Consider the following 27,493-nt stretch of genomic DNA (forward strand, 5'->3'; position numbering starts at 1 on the left):
CCCTGTAAAACCTCCACACATCACGGTCCTTCTTACTCTCTGATAGCACGGCAACAGGTTCCGCAGCCTAGGCACAATGACATTTTCAGCCAGAAAGCTTCAGCCAAGGGTGAATCATTGGTGGCTCAGCCAACCTCTCCCCAAGAGATGACAATGAAATGCCCCTTACGAGACAAACTGGCCTCCATGAGAGAAATGGTGCATGCAAGATTTATACCAGGTCACCTTTGCACAGTGGAGCCTGCACTTTGATGGTGTGTTCTGAACTATATTTCTGTCCTGGGGTACACATATCAACTAACTCATGGACTCACACCCATGTCTGTTCCCTCCTAAATCTTGAGAAACCTTTCAGAGAAGGGTGAAGAATGTTGCTTGTGATGATAACAAGCAAAACTATCTGCTTCCCTTGGGGGAACCCCCACTGTTGAGGCTATACTCTCTTCTTCCCTGGACCCTGAAAGCACCCTCCTCTCACCTCGGTTACGGCTTGTATGGATGCACCGTGCTTCAAAAGGAGTTCCATTACTCGGATGCGGTTCTTTTTGCAGGCGATATGGAGAGGGGTGAAGCCGTTCTGTAAAGAGACAAACACATAATCTGCTTAACCCCATTCCATGGGAGTCAGTTCCGCTGTGGGCAACAAAAGGTGTCTAGGAGAACGAGATGCCCTGCAGACTTCCAAACCACAAGAGGTTAGACACATGGTGGCTCTTCTTTCCTGGAAGGAACAAGAGCCTGAACTGGTTCCTTGTAAGGTTCCCAGGTGGTGATAAGCAAGATGTATAAGTTGGCTGTAAGTTCCTGATAAAGAAAGGCAAAACGTTCACACACATCCTTATTTCGGAGTTCACTGTTTCAAATAATTTTTTAAAAAAATATAATTTTGATTTTTGACTCCCAGTCTCACGATGTAGCCCAGGTTGGATTCAGACATGCGTCTTCCGATTGTTTCCTTTTTTTAGTTATTATTTTATATGTATGGTGCTACATGTAAATCTGTGCATCAGGTGCGCGCAATGCCCTGGAGGTCAGATTCCCCTAGAACTGGAGCTACTAACAATTCGAAGCTGCCATGTGGGTTCTAGGAATCGAACCTGAGTCCTCTGGAAGAACAGCTGAAGTTCTTAACCACTGAACCATCTCTCCATCCCTCTTACTTTCCCCTTCAAATTGTTGGGACTACAGCCACGTGCCATCACATTAGCTAACGTACTTCTCCTTTTTCTTTACTTTTTTTGGTGGTAGTGGGGGGTCTTTAAATGCTTGTGCCAGCACTGACTTGCCTGACGTCACTCTAGCCAGAGATTTCTTCATATTAAACTTGCCTGACTTACAATGTCTCAAGTGCCCACCCTCTTCCTGCCTCTGGGCAACTCTGTACAGGATCACAAGCCTTACAAAACCACTGCTGCCTGGTCTGTAAACTTAGACCATCAAAATCACATATGCCGGTGGGTTGGATCTGTCTTCTAGGGATACATTAGTGTCCTGCCTCTTACCTGGATCCCCAAACATTACATCTCGAGTTGAGCCTCCTGAGACTCGGTAGCTAGGGACCAGAGTAGTTCACTGAGCACTTCTCATTCCTCTATGCATGGAGCTATGGAGCTAATGATGTTCCCTTTTGCCTCACTACAAACATAAAAACAGCTGGGAAAAACATGGGCACAAGGATCACAAAAGGTGGTTTGCAAAGCCAACCTTCGCCAGTGCCTGTTCTGACTTGTCCCCGACTTGTGTGGCAGGACATTGTTCTTTTCGAGCGCTAGAGAGTTTCATTTCTTCTATAGTTTTAAGGCAGTTTTAAGACTCAAGCGCACAAGGCTGGTCTGTGGTGGGGCATGCCTTTAATCCCAGCACTCAGGAGTCTGAGGTAGGGGAAAACTCTGAGTTTGAAACCAGCCTGGTCTACAGAGTAAGCTGCAGGACATGCAGGACAGGCAGGGCTACATAGAGAGACCCTGTCTTGAAAAACCAAAACCCAAACCAAACCAAAAAAAAAAAACAAAAAAACAAAAAAACTTGAGCACAAGCCTATTCTAAAGACACTAGAATTTAGATGACTCAATAACTCATTTGCTTGAATGTTTAAACTTATAAAAGAATTGGCTTTTAAACAAATTACCCACCAGACTGTTTTGCCCAAAAGCTGAGACTGGGCAGCCCACTTCAGCTGTTAGTAGGGAAGTGTACAGTACTAAGGTACAAAGTCAAAGAGCTGAGGGCAAAGTCACAGCGGGTGCCACAAAGGAGGCTGCTGGGACCAGTACCTTGGCCATAGTTCATCCCAGGGTAAGTATCTACAATGCCCCTCTGCTGGGAAAACTTTAGTCATAGGAAAAAGAGAGTTAAGCACACGCCCTGCTTTAAGGTCCCTCTTTTTTTTTTTCTCATATGGAAAAATGAATGAGTCACGGTCACTCACCGCTCCCCTCCCTTCTCAGAACGCAGAGGCTTTTGACACACTGGGCAGGTCAAACAGTGCCTGAAACACTTTTCGGGTGGAAGCTGTTGAGATTGTAATGACAAAGGAGCGGCCTGCCACTGCGTGAGGAATTCCGATCCCCTCCCCCAACCCTGAGGTTCAGGCACCTGAACTCAGAGGCCAGAGTCTAGATAGCTCTGAAGGACAGTGCGGCCATGGAGGAGGGAAGCAGATACCTGCCTCGAAGAGTTGGTTGGATGCAGCCTATACCGCAAGATCCCTAGTAAATGAATGGTTACTCTAAAGCTGGGCATTTTCATCCTTTCCCTGAGCCAAGTGCTTATTCTGAATGAAATATAAACACCTTACTAAGGATTATTTATTTTAACCCTAACAAACCTCGTCTTATCGAGAAAAACCGAAGGTTAACATCATTTCAGCTCACAAATTCTTCGACAAATATTATTATTGTTTTTAAGACAGGCTTTTACTGTGTAGCTCTGGGTGGCCTGGAACTTGTTTTATAGACCTAGCTGGCCTCGAACTCAGATCTCTCCTGCTATTATGCTCAACTGCGTTTTAAAAATTATATATACATATATGATATACATATACATACTTGTATAAACATCCACACATATGTGTGTATATATATCTCTATCTATCTATCTATCTATCTATATATATATAGATATAGATAGGTATAATTTTTTTCTGAAACAAAGACTCACTTTTTAAATTAGGCTGGTTTTGAACTCATGGTAATCCTCCTGCCTCCACTTTACAAGTGCTGGGATAAGAGGTTCAAGTTGCCAAGCCTGGTTGGTTTCACGAGTAAATGTGCCAAAAAACCAACAACAAAACCACTCAAATGTCTACCCCAGGGAATAGTAACATTACCACCATGAGGTGGATGAAGCCGGTCACGTGGGTCTTTTTGTAACCCTGTCTTGTGAAGCCTTCACTCAAGGAAGAGGAGCAGGAGTGAGACCTTGACAGGCATCACCAGCTTTGTTCCCGTCAGCACAGGAGGCTTTGTCCACACCCAAGGACGCTTGCAAAGACTAACAAAGGACTCAGATTTAATGGACTTTCTGTCTTTATCTCCGAAAGAGTGATCCCCCCCCCACATGCAAGGCGCCTTGTGCGTCAGTGAGACACTGGACGGCAGGACGGACAGCAGGACGACTCACCAGGGCTTTGGCATTAGGGTTAGCTTTCTTATCCAAAAGAACCTTGGCAACTTTGTAATGGCCGCAGTGGGCCGCCACGTGGAGGGCAGTCAGGTAGTCGTTGGTGACATCGTCCACGGGCACGTTGTGCTGCAGGAGGAGCTGGACGCAGTTTAAGTGGTCTCCTTGTGTGGCCATGTGCAAGGGAGACAGTCCGTTCTGGAACACAGGAGGAAAAGAGGACTCACGGTTTTGCCTTTTTAGCGCAAATGAGCCAGATACGGGCAAACATGAAGGCATTAAAAACTCTAACTCTTAGTTTGGAAATGCCTTATGTTTTTAAAAGGTGTTGACAATTGTTTTGGTTGGCACCTGTTTTGAAAATTTTCCCTTTTTCTCATCCACAGAAAAACAAACCATCAAGGGTAATTTCTTTCCCCACTTTAAAACTCATATGGGTTGCACCAGAGCCCAGAAACCCACTGCATTCTTAGCAAGATTTCTTATCTTTTGAAACTACAAATAAATAAATAAACAAACAAACAAACAATCAATCAAAGGAAGAACTAATTAGCAGCCATTGGTCTATTACTGGTTTAACCCTTGTAGATGACTAGACAAGGCCAGCTCATGATTTTATCTCCTGGGGCAGCAGTGGAAACCTTCATCCATTTCTAGAAATCTGGTGCCCCCTTGTGTCAACGACGGGTAAAAGAACCATCCGCCCAGTTATGTGACCTCATCTTAAATCAACTTAGCCTTCTTTGTCATGTGCTGGGCAAAGCCGCTAAAGATTTATTTCAAGATCTCAGAGAAGAAATGGATAGAGGATGCCTTAGGTTCAAGCCGCAGAACCAAAGGCGAAATGTCTGGAGTGACATTTACTCTGCAGTGGACGTTTTTTCACGCAGAGCGAAGCAAGGCAGGTCAATGTCAGTCTTCTCAAACTTCAGTTGAGTAGGATGGCAAAATGGGCGAGCCTGGGGGATTTTCAGCAGGCTCATTTCCCAAGGGGAGGTCTACAATTACTAATAATATATTTTAGAACGCTAAATAAGCCAAACCCTTTTCTCTCTAATAACAGCAAAGTATTTTTTTTTTTTTTAAGGAGCCATCAGTAGCTTTTAAAGACCTGGTAGGCATGCCTACGGAACCAGGTGCATCTGAATTCTGCGAGGCCAGTTATTAACTCTGCATGCATTGTAGCATGAGATGGAAAACTCCAAGACAAAGCAATGAGAAATCCCTTAGCCATCCCCACACTACCGCTGATGGGCATATATTTCCGGTATTTGTGCTCCTTCAAGGCAAGAAATTTATGACAGTATTTTCCCAAACTGCCTAGCAGAGAGTGCTGCCGATGAGACAAAGGTAACATGAATTTAAAGACTTGGGCCACCACTGGGGAACTGGGATGTTCCAGCCTAAAGTATTCCCCTCCCGCGTGACACTGGAGGTGTCTCCAAGGGCTGGGACATTTCCCATCTGACACCACCACCCACAGGCATCTGTGCTCTCTCGCTTCTGCCAAATCCTCCTTTATGTTTTCATGTAGTGTTCGAGGGAGGACTGAGTAAACAAATCTGAGAGACCACATGACTTACTGGAGACTCTAAGTGGGAAGCAGTGTCGAAAACAGAAAGAGGGTTCTATCCCAGTGAGATTTAACCACTAACTTAATATACCTAGAGTCGCCTGCGCAGGAAGTCTCAATGTAGGAATGCCCAAATCAGATCAGCCTGCGGGCATGTCTATAGGAGTTTATAATGACTGGCAACCGATGTAGGAAGGTCCAGCCCAGGCAGCAAGTACCTGCAGCACCGGAGAGGGTCTTTTGAAACAGTGTAAGGAGAGCCAATGGGAAAGGAACCCTGCTCGGGTGACACCAACTTAAAGATATGGTGAGCACAGGTAGAATAGGCAGTCGAAAAGGTTTATTTGGTGGGTCAGGGAGATGGCACAGTTGTCAAAATGCTTGTTGTACAACATTGAGGACCTGAGTTCGATTCCCTGGAATGCACATAGAAAGCCAGCTATGGCAGTATGTGCTTGTTACCATAGTGATAGGACTGACAAGTGGCTCCCTGGAGCTTGCTGGCTAGCCTAGCTTCAGGGATGAGCTTTGGCTCCTTGAGAGATTCTGAGCAGGGACACACCTGCACATGAACATGCTGACCATGTCTTTAGAGAGCCGTCAGCCCTCTAAAACAACAAAGCTCTCAGTTCACCCCAGATCCTAAAGCCAAGGGTGTGTAGGTTCCTTGCTATGACCAATTTCAATTTCAAGTTTCTCTTGTGATTGCAAAACCGGGAAACAGGAAGCGAGACACTCACTTGGCTTTGCCAGCCAACAGGAGGGTTCCAGTGGACTGCTGGGAATGAAAAGGGCAGGGCAGGCTTACCCTTCAAATCTCACACAGTCGGGGGGATGGAAAACAGAATTTTAATGTTTTTAATGTGCAGGGAACTGAGGGCCCAGCACACGACAGGCAAATGCTCTACCATTCAGCTGAACCCCCTGCCTCAGCCTATGAACTCTGAAGAAATCAACTGGGGGTGGGGTGTAGAAAAAGACTCAGAACCCAGCCGGAAAGTAGATCTTTTTGTCCATTTAAAGCAGCAGTCAGCTGAGCTCTGAAAGTACCATTGTGTAATATTAAGAAGCAAAACAAACCAAAAATAACAAACGAAAAAAGGTTTTACTATAAAACACATTATACAGAAAAGCTTCATAAACCTAACTTATTTTTGTATGCATGCATGTGTTTGCATGTGTAGGCATCCACATGTGTGTGGGTGTGCATGCGCTCATGCCTGCATGCAGATGCCCCAGGCCAACAGCGGACCATCTGTCTGCCTTCATCACCTTCCACTTTGCTTATTGAGAGAGGGTCTATTGCTGAACCCACTTCTTACCAGTTCTGGCTAGTCTGGCTAGCAAGCTTGCAGGGAGATTTTGCTGTCTCTGCCTCCTGAACTCTGGGATTGCAGGTGGCCACCACACCTGTCTGGTCTTTATAACTTTCACATGGGTGCTGGTGACCTGAAGCATACATAGCCCTCATGATGGCAGAGCGAGCCTTTGTCTTCTCAGCCATTTCCCCAGTCCCCAAACTTATTTGGAGCTCCTCCAATGATCTGACGAACTTACGTTCCATTTAAGTGGTTATGGGTGTCAATGTTTCCTCTCATTCCAAAGGCTCAGATAAAAACAGCGAAGGGAAGCAGACCCAAGCACGGTACCACGTTCAGAAACCGAAGACCTCACCTTGGTTTTTGAAAGGATGGGTGCGGCTCTGTCAAGCAACATCTCTACCACCTGCTCATGGCCACTTCTTGCCCCACAGTGCAGCGGTGTCAGACCATCCTGTGGAACAAAGGCGACACTGTAAGTTGGTGACGTTATGTCTCAGAGATGCAGCGTATTCTCAAAGACCCGTTATGATATAAGCCTTCTAGGAAGCTGTGGGCCAGGGGTATCAAAGGTTGGCTCCTGGAATCCATACACTAATTATCTATTTTAAAACTGAGAACTATGTTTTTGTAAACTTAAGCGCCAGAGATGGGGCTGGTCCTACCTCCCTGTGGCAGCAATTACAAGTGTGAGTCCTGTGTTCTTTGTGGGTTCTGGGGGTTGGAAGCGGGTCCCCGTATTTGCATGACAGTCACTCTGCCAACTGAGCTATCTCCTCAGACCTAAATGTTTAAAGAAGGTTCATGAAAGAAATGTTATACAGTTTAGCCTTCCTCTTGCATATCTATGCACACCACTCCGTGACCCTTTTTCTTACTGTAATTGTGCTGAAGTATAGTAATCATTATATCATATCCTCGACTGTGGACATATATAAATTTAATGTTAAGATAGTTTTATTGATTTTTTTGAGAACACAGCTTCAGAATATCAAAATAAATAAGCTTAGGATGATCAATCCAACTGTTCAAACATGGCTGAGTGAAATAAAAAAAATCAACAATTTTGTGATTATTAAACCATTTGTTAAAAAACCCTTTTAATGAGGCAGGCGGTGATGGTGCATGGCTTTAGTCCTAGCACTTGGGAGGCAGAGGCAGGTAGATCTCTGAGTTTATGATCAACTGGGTCTACAGAGCGAGTTTCAGGACAGCAGGGATTATACAGAGAAACACAGTCTCAAAAGACCAAAAAAGAAAAAAAAATCCTTTCAATAAACTGTGCAGGGGGCTGGAGAGATGGCTCAGAGGTTAAGAGCATTGCCCGCTCTTCCAAAGGTCCTGAGTTCAATTCCCGGCAACCACATGGTGGCTCACAACCATCTGTAATGAGGTCTGGTGCCCTCTTCTGGCCTGCAGACATACACACAGACAGAATATTGTATATATAACAAATAAATAAATATTTAAAAAAAATAAACTGTGCACCATCAAGGTGAGTTCACGCGTCTGCTGCTGAGTATGACATGGTTAGAACGATACAGGCTTCAGACGATAGAAACCATCTCTGGTTGTTGCTTCTCCAGATGTTCATGGTGCTAGATTTTGTGTGCAGAGCAGACTGACTTGTAATTGGCTGTCTTACAAGCCCTCTGAATGCTGCAAACTCCACGCCAAAGTACACTCAATATTTAAGCCAAAATCTTTTGTTTCATTGGTTCCTCTTCCTTTCCTTTTTGCTTTTCAAGATTTATTTTATTTTTATTTATGTCTATGTGTCTTTGTAAGTGTAGGCCATGTGCATATGGGTGCCTTCTGGCCCTTGGAGGCCAGAAGAGGATGTCATATTTCCTGGCACTATAGTTACAGGAGCTATCCAACATATGTGCTGAGACCCAAAGTTGGGTCCTTTGAAAGAGTAGCAAGCACTCTTAGCTGCTGAGCCATAACTCTAGTTCAGTGGTCTTCAACCTGTGAGTCATGACCTTTTGGTGGTCGAACTGCCCTTTCACAGGGGTCACCCAAGACCATCAGAAAACACAAGGTATTTATTTACATTACAGTTCATGACAGTAGCAAAATTACAGTTAAGAAGTAGCAATGAAAACAGTCTTATGGTTGGGGTCACCACAGCATGGGGAACTGTATGAAAGGGTCACAGCATTAGGTTGAGAGCCACTGCTCTAGCTCCTCGGAACATCATTGCTATTTCCATCAGCGGCCACGGATTTATGACCCATTTTGGCAACTCTTCCGGTAGGCACAGGAATTGATTTCACATCCGTTTGGAGTTACACAGCTCTCAACGGGACACAGAGACTTTATCTTCTTCCTTACGCTCCTCCCCTCCCAGAGTCCTGCACCCTGGACCTGTGGACCTCCCTTCAAGTCTCACAGACAAGGACCAGCTGCTCAGGAATAATCAGGAAAGGAGACTCAGCAGGGAGCTACGTGAGCTGAGAGTCACTCAGCTGAAGCTGTCCAAGTGTCCCCAACTCCCTGGAGAAGTTTTCACAGACAAGCTGGCTTCTGTGCTCTCCAGTGTCAAGTGTGAAGATCCCTCCAGTTAATAAAACCCACCTAAAAATAATCGTGTCTACCAATACCCTGGTGCTTGGCTCAGCATCCCGGATGCATTTTCTACCTGACTGGGCAGCTCTGGGAAGGATGTACTAGGATGCACAGCAAGCAGGTATGGCCACATGTATAAACTACTGCAGCTCTAAGTAGCATCAATGTTCTTTTTATTGCTTTTGGTTTGGTATGTAAGCCTATTTAAACACTCTCCAGGGACATCTAACTATCCTTCCTTTCATGCTGATTTCAAGTGTTTGCTTTATAATTCACAGCAATGCAGCAGTCTTCCAGGAGGAAGCCACCGAAAAAGCAGAACACAGAAACTTCCGAACAAACAAACAAACAAACAAACAAACCCACCTCCAAGACCCAGCAGTTTCCTAGTAACAAAACACCTGAGCATGTCTAAGCAGGAACAAAGTAGTGGTGACACTGCCCTACCCATCACCCCAAGTCAGCACACACGCACACACACACACACACACACACACACACACACACACACACTATGACTCAGTGACTGCTGTCAGTAGGCTAACATGTCAAAACTGTGGAGACACTGGAATACATGTAGAAAATGACAAACTGAAGTCCTGCAGACAGAGAATCATTCCAGCTGCTCTCCTTCATTCTGGGAAGTTACTCTTCTCATGCTAACATGCTAGACACCACATATGTGGCCACCTCAGTAGAGTATGGTACACACCACATGCAACATATGTGACTATCTCAGCAGAACATGATACATATCACATGCAACATGACCATCTCAGCAGAACATGGTACACACCACATCACCATATATGGCCATCTCAGCAGAACATGGTACAGACTACATGTACCATATGTGGCTATCTCAGCAGAACATGGTACACACCACATCACCATATGTGGCCATCTCAGTAGAACATGGTACAGACTACATGTACCATGTATGGCCATCTCAGCATAACCAGTCACAAGCACTGACTTTAAATAGTTTTAGGCATGCTGCTCCAGACAATTTTTTTTGAGTCTACCTTAAAAAAATAAGTTTTTATTCTGAAAATCTGAAAGTATTTCAGACTTCAGTAAGCAGTGTTTTTTTTTTCTGCCTCATGGTCAAGTATGATTCATCTCTATGTAGATTTATCTGAAGACATCTTATAACTTTGTTCTCAAATCATTCCTACAAGGAAAATAAAATCCTTGCAAAAAACAAAAACAAAAAACAAAAAACCTCCAAGGATGGCCAGAGAGTTCACTGTGAGTAAAGGAAACTGCCATGTCAACCGGAGACCTGAATTCAATCCCAGAACCCAGGCAAAGGTGGGAGGACACAACTGACGTCATAGAATCGTCCTCTGATGTGTGCCCTGTGACACGAACACCCACACACACATTGCATACACACAAATAACAGTTAATTTAAAAAAGTAAACCCTTAGGGTTTAAAGAGGCTTAAAGATGACTCTTCCCAAGGATGCACAGGCTGAATTCAGAATGAGGCCAGAGGGGATGTGGGCACAGCTCAGTGGGCACAGCTAAGGCCCTGAGTCCAGCCAGTGTGAGGCGGCCCTGGGTTTCTCCCCAGCACTACAAGGGCGTGTGCCAGGGGAGGCTCGGGTTATTAGTGATGACTAGGCAAGACAACCAAGGGGCAGTACGGAGCAAGTTCCCAAGATTAGCTCAGGGGTCACTGTTCCCCTTCTTTCTTCTGCAGTCTAACGCTTGTATCTCTGCGTCTACTGCAAATGGATGGAACCTACGGACTGAGGATGTGAAGATTTTCTCATCAGTGACAGAGCCAGGCTCTGCCACTCTTGGAGCTTCTGCTCCCTCAATCAGTGGCACAGTCAGCTGTTTCCCAAGGTCAGATTCGTCAGTTCCTCCTACCTGCAAAGAGCAACCAACAGGAGAGCCCTGGCAATGCTTCTATTGCCGGCTTCTTCCCATCGGCTACAAATGTGATCTGGCATTTCACAAATTGCCGTAGTCTTCAAGGAGAGTCCCAGCAGGGGAGTCACCCCACAAGGAAGCTGGGCAGCCTGTCATGAAGGCCAGCTGTACAGGTGGGGCTGGCTGAGCTTTGGGGACATTTGTAGGTCAATGGAAACAAGCCTTAAGACAGTGAGCAGTTCAGTTTTGTTTTTATAATCAAGGACACTGAGGTTGCCCAGCTACTCAGTAACACTTAAAAGTGTGTAAACTCAACAAGCTATACTTGATTCAGTCAAAACGAGTATCAAAAATTAGCAGACACTCAGTCTACTTTATATCTTTTGGACGAAAATAAGATGAAGAAAATAGCATGAACTTTGAACTTCTTTAGTGTTAAAGCTGCATGGCAGCTTATCTTTCCCAGCACAGATCTCTGCTTAGGAAGGGTTCCGGTCACTGCCATTCACTTCTCTGTGAAGTATAAATGCTCCAGAGCGGTGTAGGGGAGGAGGCTCAGTGAGCCAGAGTGCTGGTGAGCAAGCATGAAGTCCTTAGTTGGGATCCTCGTCACCCATGTAAAACACTGGTCATGGTTGTGCATGCCTATTACCGTAATACTGCTGTTTGTGATGAAGGAGTGCTGGGAGGTGGGCCAGGAAGATGCTGGGGCTTTACCAGTTGCCAGCAAACTAGTGTAAAACCAGAAAACACTGAGTTCAGGGAGAGACCCCCATCTCAAGGGAATATGGAGAGAATTAATGAGGACCCACCCTTGACAGGGCTCCCCCAAAATCATTCACTGGCCTCTACATGGGAGCACATATCCACACATGCCAACACATTCATGAACAAAATAATTCTTCAGGGTGGCATTCCAGGTCTTTTAACATCTACCCTAGATTCACCCTAGCTTTCTCTGTTCCCTTCCTTTGTCCAAGTGAATATATCTGTGGTCACCCCTGTCACAAGTATTTGTTTGAGAGATACTTATTCTAGGATCCAAATCTTTGTTATTTAACGCTACAACATCTCTATGTCTGTCTGTCTCTTTCTTTTTCCTATCCCCCCCCCCCCTCTTTATTCCTTGAGACAGCATTTTCTGTAGGTCAGGCCATCCTCAAATTTACTGTGTGGTCCTAGAATGATCCCGAACCCTCAATGTTCCTGCCTCTACCTCCTGAGTCCTGGGATCACAGGACAGGTGTGTGCCACCATAACTGGCTTACCCACTGCTAATCACTGAACCATTTTCCTGCTACATCATCAGCACCCATCCATGCTTGTCTTCATTGCTACTGCACAACTGTAATCCTGCTACTGCTATGAATCACAGTGGAAATATCTAAAATGCAAACCCAAAGGGGCGCAACCTGCACACTGAGAACCGCCCTACTATAGTAGTATAGCTTTGAAGGCTCTCTCAAAACCACACGTGACTTTCTTACCTCCCACAGGCTTGTCTTCTTTTCTGCACTTTCTCTGGGGAATGGGCACCTTGCATTTGTCTCTACAGCTGACTCCTAACAGTGTCCCAACTCTGGGGCTTCTGCTCTTCATCTCTGGTATGGGAACCTTGCAAGGTCAGCTTAGAGAGACTCACCAACCCTTGATCGATCTACTCCCTCATTCCCACCGCCATCTTAGCACCCAAGTCTACCCCCAGAAATGATTCTGTCATGTTGCTGTGGCCGCCATCCCTCTAACCACCGCCATCTTAGCACCCAAGTCTACCCCCAGAAATGATTCTGTCATGTTGCTGTGGCCGCCATCCCTCTAACCCATGACATTTCCTCTTAGTAATTTTCCAAGCCCTGCTTCACAATGATACCTTCTGTTTCCTTAATGTCTTCAGAGGTGAATTGGGTTCCCTCTTCCCTTGGGTCTGAACAGTGAGGCTTTGTAGCAGAAAACTCTGCCTACCTTATCCACTTTTTAAAGACTTATTTTCTTTATTGTTACATGTGTGGGCGTGTGTGTGCCACACGTGTGCAGGTATTCATAAGGCCGGAAGAGAATGTCAGGTCCCTGTGCCTGTAGTTATAAGTGGTTATGGGTACTGAGACTCAAACATGGGTCCTCTGGAAGAGTAGCAAGTACTCTTAGCTACTGAACCATCTCTCTAGTTCCTGCCTTATCATTCTTTGATGAGTATCAAGAATAATTTTTTCATCAACAATGGTCTGGCGTCCTCTCATCCCAAAGATAAGGTAAATGATGAAGGGGTATCTGAATCTAACAAGGCATGATGGGACCCTCTGCTTGTTATGCGAGGGAGATTGAAGCAGGGAGGGATAGCCTGAACTACAATTCCAGTCTGAGGCTATCCTAACCTTCACAGTAAGGCTCTATATCAAAAATCCAAAAGGAAAAACAATTACCAAGTTAAGGAACAGAGTTAGTGAATGTCTTTTCAAGGTTGTTTTTGAGACAGTGTATTGGGTAGCCCGGCCTGGCTTCCAACTTGAGATGAGGTTAGGGAATAAACTTGAATTTGTAATCTTCCTGTCTTCCCTATCTCAGTACTGGGATTATCATGCCAAGCATTCTACCAACTAAGCTATATCCCCAAACCTTAAGCTAATCTTTAAATAGGGATTATCTAGTTTAATGATAAAAATTACTGTTGCACTGTTTTTAGTAAAATTAAAAAAATTATTTAACTTTATTTAAATGCATTGGCATGAAGGTGTGAGATCCCCTGGAACTGAAGTTACAGATGTGAGCTGTCATGTGGGTGCTGGGAATTGAATCCGGGTCCTGTGGAAGAGCAGCCAGTGCCCTTAACCACCGAGCCATCTCTCTAGCCCTGTATTTTTTTTTTTTTTACATTCTTCATTCATTCATTTGTGTGTGCATGCATGTTTGTGCCATGGCATACGTGGAAGTCATAAGACAAGTTCAGGAGTCGATTTTCTCCTTCAACTTTATGGGTTCTGGGGACCAAGTGCAGGTTGCTAGGCGTGGCCGCAGGCTCCTCTACCTGCTGAGCCATCCTGCAGGTTGCTAGGCGTGGCCGCAGGCTCCTCTACCTGCTGAGCCATCCTGCAGGTTCTCTTGTCCTTTTTGCTTTGGACTCCCTTCATCTATTGCCAGCACACTATTGAAATACCTCATCTTAAAAAAATCAGTCAAACAAACAACCACAAAACCAAAAAATGCAACAAAAGCAAAACCCCAAATTCTCACTAGAGTGAGCTGTTTATTAGCGGGGATTAGATTGAAGAGCATGACTCAGTCTCTTGACTCTCGGAATTTGCTCTAATAAGATTTTCCTTTCTTGTAAATCAGGATATTGCAAGCGTATAAAAGAGCTTTTATGGATATTGTACTTGGCAATATAACACTGACAGGCATATTACTGTTTCTCAAATTATACAGAGGTTGGAAATGTTGACTTATTTCTTTTTAAATTTAGCAAGATTTTTTTTTTTGTTACCAACCCATGCAAACTTACAATGTATGTACAGTGTCATTTACAATGGGTATTGGACCAAAAAAAAGCTGTTCTTCAGCCTTATATAATATTAACTCCCAGCTGAAAAATTCTTGGCAAATGAAAGTTTGGGGGAGGTGAGGGAGCCTGCTTCAATACCACAATGTATGTAGTTGACTTGAGAGGACCGGGATGGGATGCTGGGTTGCCATGACGACATTCTGGGAGGGAAGTGGAATTGCAAGAGGTTGGCAATTTTCTTTCCAATCCCCTTGATTTTTACAGTGGTGACATAATGAATGGGTTTCCCTTGGGCAGACTTTTGAATTGCCCATGCTGGCTGGTCTAGGGCTTGTATTTCATTTCCGTGACAGTAATCTTATTAGTGAGGTGGGAACTGCGTGTGGCTGGCTGAACAGAACGCTCTCTTCTGTTAACCAGCGAGCCAAACCCTATACACACAGAGGCTAAAAAGACCTTCCTTCAGTCTGACTTTTGTGAGGGGCACAGAGCAGGACCTGGACCAGAGAGCTGGGGACAGTAGGGTATCACACTGCAGAATGTGACACAGGACAGAGCTTTACCATCTGGAATCTGCTCAAAGCCAAGACTGGAGGCACACACATTGTATGGCTAGGAGAGGATTTTCCAGAAGGAACATGCTTATTTTAGTTTGTGTCCGCTAGGCTCTTCTCTTTCTTGCCTTCCTAAGCAAAACCCCCTCATTCTAGCGATGGAAAAGGAAGCCAGGATAGGAGAACACTGTGGGATACTGTGAAGGTCAAAGAGAATGTGGTATTGAAATGACTGACAGCAGTGAAATCATGTGCAATAGTGCACGCAAGGGTCAGGGAGGCAGTCAGGACAAACCAATGAAGGTGATGGGCGTGTAACAGAAAGCCCACTCTCATGCTGGAACTCCCACCCATTCAAAATTGGATTGACCCATACTTGAAATGTCAGGCAGTCATAGAGTTAATCCAAGAGAAAATGGAGTGTCATTTTTAATGTCCTCTGTTACAGGAACTTTATACTTAGGGTCTTATTTTGACAACTGCTCCATGGGAAAGGCATTAGGGGTTCTATTTATAGATCAGAAAGCCGCTCCAAGGCCTTGATGCAACTATCCAAGGTCACACAAGAAGCCAAGGGTTGTAATGAGAGTTCACGCACAGACTGGCTTCTGAAACACCGGGTTTCTCCTGCTATGGCAAATATTAATACAAGCGTCCAGTATTCTCTTCCTGTCAAGGATTCATGCCTGCCATTTATATAGGGACGTAGAACCTCTGAATTCTCTTCCTCATTGAAATGCTATTCATTCAATAGGCTTAACATGATAATTGGGCTGGTGAGATGTCTCCACATGTAAAGGGGCAGTTGTTCTCTGAGCACACACACAGGCTGCAGCACACGCATGCAAGCATATATAAATGTAAAAGAAAAAAATATGTATAATGGACGTAGAAGAATGTGAAACCCTTCAGCTTTCTCTCTTATAAACTACTGCTTTTAGGGAGAATGCAACACCTGTTCGTGTATTTGTGTTTCTATCCTGTTTTGTGGCTGTTGTGTTTCTTGTCTTGATACAGGCTGAGTGTTATTTAGAATGCTAAGCCATAAACATGTCCATCAGTCCATCTGTCCATCCGTTATCTATCTATCAGCCATCTCTGTATTCTTTCTCTCTCTCTCTGTAGCCATCTCCCATGACTTCTAAGTTAAATCTTTTCATGCTTTACCTGCATGCACATTTATACAACACACATGGGCTAGTGCCCACATGACTAGAAGAGGGTGTTCGTTTCTCTGGAACAGAGGTGGTAGGTAGAAACTGCTCTAGAGACTATAATAAATATTCTATATGCTCATAATCTAAGTGTCATTGTGTTTTATATATACAGAAAAATTAATTTTATGACTGCTATGTGTTTCCTAAGTAATGTATACCTAGTGTTACCTGTATATAAGAATTCTGTATGAAATTCCATTTATACTATTTGGTTTTATTTGGTTGTAAATGTGACATTATTTTCGTATAATATAAATCTCACAATGAATTGATTTGTCAAGTGCTGACTTTTCTATAGCTTGAGAAAAGGAGAATGTTATATATGAGTATAAATTTCAAAAAATTAGACATTTGATATATACAAATACTCCTCAAGAGAATGCTATGTGTTTAAATTTCACATTAAGGCTCAGAATGAAACCCAACAGTGGGTTATTTGTTTGCTGAACTTTGTTTTAAGGAAGTGGCGCAATCAAGACGATTATAGTAGATCACTGTGGAGTACTTCCGTGTCTAACTGGCTGCGTTATTTCCAAGAGGTCTTACGTCAGTGTTGACAAGATACGTTGGGACAAAACAGAAGGTAAAGTGGAGTGAATGAACAGCAATGACCTAAAACAGTAACTGTCCTGAGCTTGCTATTTAGATCCTTCGGGAGAACCAGGCATGTGACATGTATCCATGCTATTGCATTCTCTCTGGAGTAAAGGAAATGGCCTTTCCAGCGTGGCATCCAAATCTCAGGAAAAAGAGAGAGTCCCCTGTGTTGTAGTTCTGCTGCAGCTGTGGAATGAAATTTTTTCTTCCAAGTGAAGGCCTGAGGGCTCTCATCATCACATCTTTGAATGTAAACAAAGGCTCCATGATTTTAAAGATGTATTTTATGCATACGAGTGTTTTGTCTGCATACACATATATACAACATGTGTGGGCTGGTGCCCACATTGATTGGAAGAGGTGTGCGTTTCCCTGGGAACTAGAGTTGTAGGTAGCTGTGAACAGTCAGTTGGTGCTGGGAACTGCACCAGGGTCCTCTGGAAGAAAAGTATGGATTCTTAACCCCAGGGCCATCTGTCCAGCTCCCATCAATATTGGGTTCCTGTTGCGGTTGTTTTTGGAAATGGGGTGGTTGAGGTCTCATGTAGCCTCGTTTATCCTTAACACACTGACCTTGAACTCCTGCTCTTCCAGTCTCTCCTTCCCAAGTGCTGAGATTAGAGGCAGGCATCACAGTACTGGGTAAGTTCCCAGTATTTGTTCCAGAAAGCAAAAGCCACAGGCACATTTTGTATGACATGCAGAAATACTTTCAGTTAGTCTTGGTTTATGTGGAAAGCTGGGGCCTTCTGGCTGTTGATGTTTGTGTCAACAATCTGAACTCTGAAGAGGAAGTTGTAATTTAAAATCTCCTCTCTGTGAGAGGCCGGTCTATGACTTTGCTTTTGTCAAGAATTTGTTTTTAATGAGGACAATCACACTCCCGGGAATGTAAAGGAACACAGAAGTTTGGTTTTCGTTTTTTAGTTTTAAACTGAGAAATACAATCGGTTACACTCTGAGGGTGGGGGCAGAGTAAAGGGTAGATATATAAGATATGACTGTGTTCTCTGGCAGACATCTCAGGGCAGTAGGTTAGGAATTACGAAGACAACCCTCCCCCTTCTACCTGCTTATAAATATCTCCTCATCCTTACTTGAGAACTGGATCCATCACTGAAGGACCAGTCCCCAGTCAAGCCCATTAAGGCCTTTTGACAATAGAATATAAAGAGTGTGTATATTTTTTTTTCAGTTCTGGTGAATACCTTTTGAGTATGTGATGTATGCAAAGTGCTGTGGTTACTGAGATGGACATGTGCCTCTCCATGTCAAGGCGTGACTCTGTGTGCAATGCTGAGTAATGGGGTCTGTGAGGAGTGGGTGCTGGGCACCTTCCTAAGGAAGTTTAAAGGGCAGGACAGGCTTAGAGATTTGGAGCCAGCGTTCCAGGAATCAGTACTGTTCCCCCACATGTATCATCAGGCAATGAAAGCCTGCAGCCTCCCTCCCTCCCCCCCCCCCCTCTCTCTGAAACAGGGTTTTTCTATGTAGCCCTGGCAGTCCTGGAACTCACTTTGAAGACCAGGCTGGCCTTGAACTCAGAGCTTCACCTGCTTCTGCCTCCCAAGTGCTAGGATTAAAGATGTGAGCCACCATAGCTCATCTTAGCCTTCTTATTAAATGGTGAGGAGTTCGTGAAGAGGGGGATCTCGACATTTAGAATTGCTCTAGAATAAGGACTATATTGAGTCTCTGACCGGGCTGGGAACTGACGCAAAAGAAATAAAAATGGTATAGGACCATCTGCCACAGAGTCTTCCTTCAACAAGTACCCAACACTCATGCTAGCCTAGGAGAGAGTGAGACTTCAGCAGAGCACAGCAGGCGGCCCCCGGCACAGCATCTTAACAAAGCCATTAAAATCTTGTCGGAAAACAGCAACTGCCAGGAAGCCCTTGAATCAAGAGCTGCATATAGGCTGGGGCTAAAACACTGCCTTGGTGAGTGTGCACACCCCACACACTCCCGTCACCATCACAGAAGCACTCAGCATGCCATGACACCATGTGGGCAAGAGCTACAGCGAGCCAACAGGCCAGGTGACAGCACTGGAGATTTGGGAAAAGTTTTCCTGCGATAGAATGAACAGAGACCTAAAGGCTCTGGAATACCAGGCACTCCTAAACTCCGGGAGGACAGATGTATAAGCATTTTGAATCTTCTAGTAAGCCTTTTCTTTTTTTTAATCTCTACAGTGCTGGGGATTGAATCCAGAACCTTCCATAGGCTGGGCAACAGTTCTATGGTTGAGTTATAATAGTTCAGCCCTAATTACTCTTCACATGTATGTGTGTGGGAGGCTCATGTGTGTGTGGATGCATGTGTATGTATGTTGTGAAGGGAGAGGTTAGTGCTGAGTAAATTCTTAGGTCTCTCTTCATCATATATATTGAGGCGGGGTTTCTCAGTGGAACCCAGAGTTCACCAGTTCCAAGAGTATAGAGTTAGCTAGTGTGCTCTAAATTTCCCTGCTTCTGCCTTCATGTTCTGGGATTGTAGACAAACTGCTATGCCCATCTGGAATTTACATGGGGACTGGGGATCTGAACTCTGGTCCCCACACTTGTGGGACAAGCACTCTCTACCCACTGAGTCAACATCCATGGGTCCTAATTATTGAAGTGAGAAGATCCACAGCTCTTCTTGCTGCAAAGTGTATAAGATGAGGAGAAGCTTGCTGTTTGCACTGGGAAGGAGAGCAGGGTGTTCTAATATTTGGCCACCAGTGAGTGGTGCTGTTTGGAAAGGTCAAGGAACCTTTAGAAGGAGGAGCCTCACTTAAAGAAGTGGGTTACTGGGAGAGGCCTTGAAGTTCTGGGTACTTTTCCACTTCCTGTTCACACTCAGCTTGCTGTGCTTTCAAGATGGAAGGTAATTTGAAGTCGGGGTCTCATATACCCCCTTACACAGTGGGGTTACCAGTCATGTTTTCCCTGCAGTGATAAGGAAGTTAACATTGTATCCCCTCAAACCTAAATGAACTCTTCCCCCAGGTAGCTGCTTCCTGTCAGGTATTTGGTCACAGCAATGAGAAAATGGATTGCCTCTCTGTCTGAACTCCCTATGGGTTTGTATATGATGCAGAATGAAAAATAATTGATTTGTTTTCTGAGCAAAGACTGCATCAAAAGGAGGAATAAAGTCATCTTCAGTCAGCTAAAGTCCCAGAGGGTGGCCAGGCACCTTCACCATCCTCTTCTGCATGGCTCTTACGTTCTCCATTTCCCCCTCACAGATTCCTGGTACTCATAAATGATCCTGCACCTCCTTGGGACAAGATGGCAAGAGCGATCAATGCCCCTCCATTGTCCCCTGCAGCTCCTTTCCACAGCCCACGCTTAGCAGAGAACCTGCGGCTGACAGTGACACTCTAGCATACTTTACACACTGACAATTCCTTATGGAAATAGAGAAAAGTCAACTCGAAGATGCCATGCAATTGCTCTCCACTGAGATTGTGCCACCTTTATCTACCAGTTGACATCTGGGTTACCTCTAGATTTGGACAATGATAAAACTAGTTCAGCAAACACAAGGTTTTAATTCCACTCCATGTATACCGAGAAGCGGTTGGCCATCTGGCTTTTAATTTCTTGAGGAAGTCCATGCTGTCTACCATTTTCGATTCCCACCAAGCAGCATGGAAGAGCAAATAAAATTTCCAGCAGAAAAGCTGTCAGATTTCACATCAAATTCACTTAAGTTCAACTCTGAGTGTCAAGTAACTCTTGAAGATTAACTCAGGGCAACCAACAGACTTGAGCCCTTGCTCTCCAGTTCAAGCCAGAGGCCATTTGAACACACACTCACGGTATATGAAATGGAACCATTTCCCAAGAGATTCCAAAGAGCAATTAAGCAGAAATAAAATGGCATTTCCTCACAGTGCCCACACCAGGTGAGGATGTCTGCCGCTGGAAGAGTCACACAGGCCTGTGCCAGGCAGGCTACTTACCCTGGTCTTGGCATCAATCTTCGCACCCCGGTCGAGCAATAGCTTCACCATGTTTGCGTTTCCTCGTTTTGAGGCGACGTGTAGAGGAGTGATGTCATTCTGTGGGGAAGCAGAGATGTCATAGGCCTGACACACACACAGTTTAAGCTTAACTGAGTCCCGCGTCTCAGCAGCACTAGCCTTGTTCTGTTCCCCTTTCTCCTTCAAGTACAGACAGTACACTTTTCCACCATTCTTTCTAGTAGTGTTCCCCTCCCCTAGAAATGAGACTTGAGAATCTGAAGGGAGGCAGTCTGAGAGATGAGGTTCAAGTTTAAACATTTTATTGATGGTGGTGACTAACAGATGAGGTGAAATTTTGAATACCCAAATCAATCAACCTTTTTTTCTTTCTTTCTTTCTTTCTTTCTTTCTTTCTTATTTATTGTATTTCATTTTCTTTAACTTGAGGCAGGGTCTCACTCTGTAACTTTGGCTGGCCTCAAACCCGCAGAGACCTGGCTTTTTGGGAGCTGGAATTAAAGACATGCATCACCAATGCCTGGTCCAAATTGTACATCTTTATATATCAATATGTTTTCTTACAGGTTTTTTGTTTGTTTCACACCGCTTAGCATAATGGTAATAACGAGTTTACTGTAGATTGAGCTGAAGGAATGTCTCCAGGCTCAGCTTTCTCAGACTCAGCAGGAGGCTTGGGTTATAAATGAGAGCTCGCATTCATTGAGATGGAGACACCTGTCCCTTGTTTTGGCCCCCAGTGCTCTTGCTGCCTACACATTCCCCCTGCATCATTGGCAGTTCTTCTACCCATCCATTGACTGTTGCTTCTAATCCATCAAGGAAGCATATGTATACACTGGAAACAATCCAAGACACTGAATTCTTATTCCTGGGTGCCTGCAGCATGCAGTTCAGAAAGCTCCAATGAGATCACCTGTTAACCAGGTTCACAGCAATTAAGCATCTAGAGTTTTAAGAGCAGATGCAATGGCTACCAGGTACTGACCACTTCCTGCCCATGAGGACCTGGGCTGAGCCCCTCCTGGTGTGAGTGGTGATGTGGACTCCAGGCCCTACAGTCTCTTAGGACAGCATCAGTTCGCACAGTGCCACTTACAACTGGCCTTGCAGTTCTGACAAGCAGAGATGGCTCACAGAACTGGGATTTAACTTCTTCACTTTTTATATTTTTATTTTCCCCTGAATTTTTTTTTATTTTTTGACAATTTCAAGCACACACACACACACACACATACAAAGTACTCTGTTCATATTCTTCATTCCCACCCCCTACTCCCAGTGAACCCCCACTTCTGAACAAGGCCCCTTCTACTTTCATATCTTTTTTCATGACCCATGTGTTTATTTAGGGTTTCTTGCATGAACATGGGTGGAGGGTTATTTAAATAACTAACTTTAAACATATGGTTAAAAAAATAAAACGTCCTATAATAAAAAAAAATTCTAAACACAAAGTCTGAGGAAAAAGTATAGTGAATTTCAGATCCTCCCTATCCAGGTTCACTAAATGTTAACCTTGGAGCTGGGCACAGAGAGGGCCTGTTTACCATACTCAGGGCCCTGAGTTCAAGCCCCAGCCCCTACCCTACACCAATCAACCTTTGACTTCTACCACACTGTATCATCTTCCTGCAAGAACTAAGAAGAGGGAGATAATCCAATAAATAGCTCAATTTAATCATCTCTAATAAAGAAAGAGTCGTTAGAGATGGGGTCTTCCTAAGTAGCCAAGGCTAGGGAGGGAAGAGGGAGAGGATAGACAGACAGACAGACAGATGACAGACAGAAAGATAGATATAGAGATTAATAAATAAAGACATAGATAGAGATATAGATAGACAGACAGACAGATAGACAGACAGATAGATAGATATAGAGATAAATAAATAGAGACATAGATAGAGATATAGATAGACAGATAGACAGACAGACAGACAGACAGACAGACAGACAGACAGATGACAGTGCTTGCAATGTCAATATCATAAGAAAAGAAGTAGAAATAATACCACAGAATCTCAGCCCCCACCTGCCCTCAAACTCTCAACTGTCTGTCCAAGCGTCTGGGCTCGTCTGAATGCTGTATTTTCTCTAAGATCCTTCCCGTCCCTTCCACTCCCCAGAGCTCACTATTCTCCCCCTTCTTCTCTGTTTATTCCTTCATTGAATACATTCAGTAGTTTATGCTGTAGAAATTTCCACCGCCTGTATCTGCCTGATTGCATATTCATGGTGTGCTGTCTAATATGAACTTTGCCCCCATATTGTCAGGGAAATTTTTTGAACTGAAAAAAAATTTATTCATTTATGTGTACATGTCTGTGTGCTTTTTTTGAATGTCTGCCACCTGTGTGAACAGATGCCCTTGGAGGCCAGAAGCCTGAGTTGGGTCCCCGGGGCTGGAGTGATAGGTGGTTTTGAACCTCTCAGTGTGGGTGCTGAGAGCTGAACACAGTCCTTTGGAAGAGCCCAAAGCACTGTTAACCACTGAGCCATCTCTCCAGTTCCTTAGTCTTAAAAACAAACACTAACAAACTAACAAACAAGCAAATATACCTTCTCATACAAATAGGAGACTGTACAATCTCTTTATCACATTATTCTTAGAAGCTAAAATATTAAGAGTTATTCTCATAATAATTAAGGGTTATTTTCATTATTCTCAGATACCAAAATACAAGCCAGTGATTAATTTATTCAATAAAAGAAGACTAAGATTTGCTTGAGTAAAACAAATTCACACTGGGGACACTGGTGGTCAGTGCTGACACTACATTGTGTTCCCAGAAATGGATGCATCAGATCCTCCTATCAGGGCTCAGGGAACTCTGCAGAAGAAGAGGTGGAGGACACCAAGGTCACAAACAAGGCCCTTTAAGCACAGCAGATCTGCCCACACTGGGGTCCTAGAGCTGAGAGAGGCACACACATGTCCCCACCCGTAGCTCCAGTTGATAACCACTGGCAAAGGACAAATTAGGTTCCTCCTAGGGAGTCTCCCAGGGGAAACAGACCACTCTTAGGGATAGGCCCCTGCCCAGCAGAAGATGCCAATAGAAAACTAACTCGGTGGCATCTTTAGAGGTTCTTTGTCTCATAATGTCATGCCAGGGCATTTTCTTTTAAACCTTACAGGTCCTTTGTGTATATATTATGGCTTCCGGTTTTATGTTTTATGGGATTCCTGGGAGTGCAAATGGGCATGTGAGTCTGTCTATATGTTCCTTATGCTTTTTCTTTGGCTCTTTTTCCCCCTGCTTGTTTGTTTTATTCTATTCCGATTTGTTTTTATTTTATTTTCTTAATATTCCTTAGATGACTGTTTTCTTTTTCTTATTTATTATGTATACAGCATTCTGTCTGCATGTATGTCTGCAGGCCAGAAGAGGGCGCCAGACCTCATTACAGATGCTGTGAGCCACCATGTAGGTGCTGGGAATTGAACCAGGTCCATCTGGAACAGCACTCAGTGTTCTTATCCACTGAGCCATCTCTCCATCCCTGCCTATTTGCTTTCTAAGGAGAGACGGAGTATGGATTAGGATGGGCAGGAGGGTGGGAAGGAACTGGGAGGAGTGGAGGGAGGGAAAACCACAATCAGAAAGCATTGCATGAAAAAAAATCTATTTTTAATAAAAAAAAAAGCTCTGAAAAAAAAGTGGGTAAAACTGATGCATGCACGTGTGCATGCGTGTGTGCGTGCGTGCGTGCGTGTGTGTGTGTGTGTGTGTGTGAGCGATATTAATCCCGGGTCCTTGCATATACCAGGTAAGCAGTCAACTATTGGCCTCACCCCCAGTCCCCAGGTAAACATTCTGTGGACAGAGCCAGGGGGAGAATCTTAGACTTTTTTGGCCACACCACACCACACCTGAAGCCCCTGCTCACCTCTGCCACCACATTACGACGCAGCCACACACCATCTACAAACAAGGATGGCTGTGGGGCTTTTGTTTTCTTAATCATTTACAAAGGCGACAGCAGTTCTGCTGTGGCCGAGGGCATTCATTCGCTCGACTCAGCATTGGATCTACAGCAGGCTTGCGATCGAAGGTTTCAGCTGAGGGACGGGGTGGTGAGAGGATCTGAAGCCCTGTGACAAGCTTGGCGTAGGCTTTGGTTTTTGCTGAGGGGGACAGCAGAGAGGGATGTACTCTCTGCTGGTGTTGAGGCTGCTCTGCAGGCTCTCAGTCCAGCCAGCAGCGCTATGTGAATGAATCTAGTCCTGAGCCAGCAGGTGGGGCCCTGAGCTAGGCAGCAAGCCACAGTTCAACTGCTATGGTTCTTTAAGGAAAGGGCTTTTCCAGGCTACAGGCTTTTATTAGCCTTTGTCACACAAGCTGCTCGACAAGGGTGAAGGGTCACATCTTCCTCCGATGCTTTCTTCTGGATTCTGTTCTCTCCTGCATAGATGAGAAGGTGGCAGAAGGGGGCTTGACTCCCAATGCCCTGGACATTTGCTAGAGGACAGCTTCATAGTTCAAAGCCTTCTCAAAGGTATTATAAAGGGAACTGAGGCGTGAGCTCAGTTGCTTGCAGCTCAAGCAAGAAGACCCGAACCCATGTAAAAAAGCTGGGTGCAGTGGTCCAAATTTATAATCCCAGCACTGAGAGGCAGAGACAGAGCGACCTTTGGGGCTTGCTGGCCAGCCAGTCTAGCCTAATTTATAATTCCCAGGTCTCAGTGAGAGACTGCCCCAAACAAATAAGGTGGATACTTCCTGGAGGATGAAACTTGAAGTTGACCTCTGGCCTTGATACTGATGTGCACAATGCACATGCGCAATGTATGTGCACATACACAAACACATGCATGTACACAGACACACAGACACACACACGGCTTGCATATCCTTGCAACAATCTGCCAGGTAGCACAAAAATAACCCTATTTGGTAAAATGAGACCAGGCCCTGCTCTGTAATTTGCCAGTGAAGAAATACATTCTCTGGTGGCAGGGTTGGGATCACAAGTCTTTCCGCAGACCCTCTTATCATGGTATTCTGAGATAGGGATCAGAATGCCTCTGCTTCTCTAGTGTCAAAACATACCTATTAGTAGGCACCAGGTCACTAGTCATCCCTAGATCTTATAGTAGCTGTTCCTGAAAACTGAGAACAAATCAAAAGGTAAGGAACTCCGGTGGAGTATTTGCATATCTATTCTTCGGTGAAGGAGATCTCATTCCTTCCCACGTGCAGGGCTGGAACTATGTTTCTACTGTGAAGCAAGCAGCAGCATCCTGACAGAGGCAGATGACGCCTGAGCCTTGTTTCTAAGAGCCCCCTAGCTACTGGGGCAGTGTCAGTTGGTCCAAGTTTGCTGGGATGCAAGCCGGCATGAAGAGCCTCCAATTCTGCAACTGCAAATAGTAAGAGAGTGCCATAGGAAAAAGGCCCCAAATGTGCCAGCCTTGAGGCAAGACATATGCCTTACCATAGCCTGGGCCAGAGGGAAAGACCCTTGATCTAGTGGAGTCTAGCACAGAGTGAGAGCTACAGCCGCCAACAACGTGAGAGAATTCTGCCGCTCTGCTGATGTCTGTGGGAGGGCTGACCACAAGCGGAGTGTGCTGGAGTCTAGGCAAAAGGCAAACGAAGTCTCCATTGGAAGAATCTGAGGTCCAGGTCAAGCGGAAGCTCTGCTCCATCCCTGATGACCGATTAGGTCTCTCCCATCTGCTCTTCATCTCTGAGTCATTTCTCTAGCCCCGTGTTTGACATTCTTAGCCCGGCAGGGAAAATTCAAACTGCTTTGAGACTCTATCTCATCCCATTCAGAACGGCTGTCTCGTGTTACTGAATGAGTGACATCGAATGCAGATGTGACAAGGGGAAAGAGGAGCCCTTATGCACTGCTAAGGGGTGGTGTAAGGCTGTCTATCAATTCTGAAAATCAGTTTGGAGATTTCTCGAAAATCCAAAACAAGGATGACCATATGGTCCAGGTGCACCATTTGGGAGTCAGCCAAAGGACTGAAGTCAACATCCCACAGAGATGCTTGCACCGCCAGGTTCATAGCTGCACTCACGACAGCTACATTGTAGAGTCAACCAAGTCTCCATCAACTGAAGAGTAGCTAAAGAGAAGGAAGTGCACGGATACAGTGAAATTTGTATGTGTCTGTGAATGGGTGGTGCGTGCCTGCTTACCTCTGTGGATTCAAGAGTGTGTTACTGCATATGTGAACACATATGTATGTGTGTGTATGTGTGTGAGTGCATGTGCATGCGAGGATGTGTGTTATGTATACACTGGGACGTGTGTGTGTACATGCACATGTGCGTGTGTGTATGTGGCAGTTTAAAAGACAATATTCATGTGTTGGTCTTCTCCTTTTTGCCTTGTTTCAGATAGATTTTTTTTTCCCACTGTGCTAGCTCATAGAGAGCCTGTGAGCTCCTGGGGCGTCTCCCTGGAGGGGTACACTAGGATTAGAGAGCTTGAACTACTGTGCAGGCTTTTATGTAGGTACTGAGGATCTAAAGTCAGTGCTTTTACCTGCTGACATCTCAACCCCCACAATGGGATTTTATACAGTAATAAAAAAAGTATGGAATCACGGCAATTTCAGGGAAATGAATGCAACCTGCTAAGCGAAGGAAGCCAGACTCAGAAAGGCAATCATCTCTCGTTCTCTCATGCTCAGAACATAAATTTAAAAATGTTTGTGTGTGTG

General features: G+C 44.7%; 1 protein-coding gene across 12 annotated transcripts in view; it reads right to left on the bottom strand.

The window, feature by feature from the left end:
• The window catches only part of Ank3 (ankyrin 3), a 295,079-nt gene that overhangs the window by 141,465 nt on the left and 126,121 nt on the right, over window positions 1-27,493 (bottom strand). For all 12 annotated transcript variants that reach the window (XM_041656440.1, XM_041656439.1, XM_041656442.1 and 9 more), the window contains 4 exons: window positions 20,791-20,889; window positions 6,869-6,967; window positions 3,622-3,819; window positions 479-577 (listed from right to left, as the gene is read on the bottom strand). In XM_041656440.1, coding sequence (XP_041512374.1) covers window positions 479-577; window positions 3,622-3,819; window positions 6,869-6,967; window positions 20,791-20,889 — 495 coding nt within the window. The remainder of the gene's footprint in view (window positions 1-478; window positions 578-3,621; window positions 3,820-6,868; window positions 6,968-20,790; window positions 20,890-27,493) is intronic.

This window comes from Microtus oregoni, unplaced genomic scaffold (genome assembly GCF_018167655.1).
Source record: "Microtus oregoni isolate MIOR12 unplaced genomic scaffold, Mior012 000007F_ref0000211, whole genome shotgun sequence".
NCBI lineage: Eukaryota > Metazoa > Chordata > Mammalia > Rodentia > Cricetidae > Microtus > Microtus oregoni.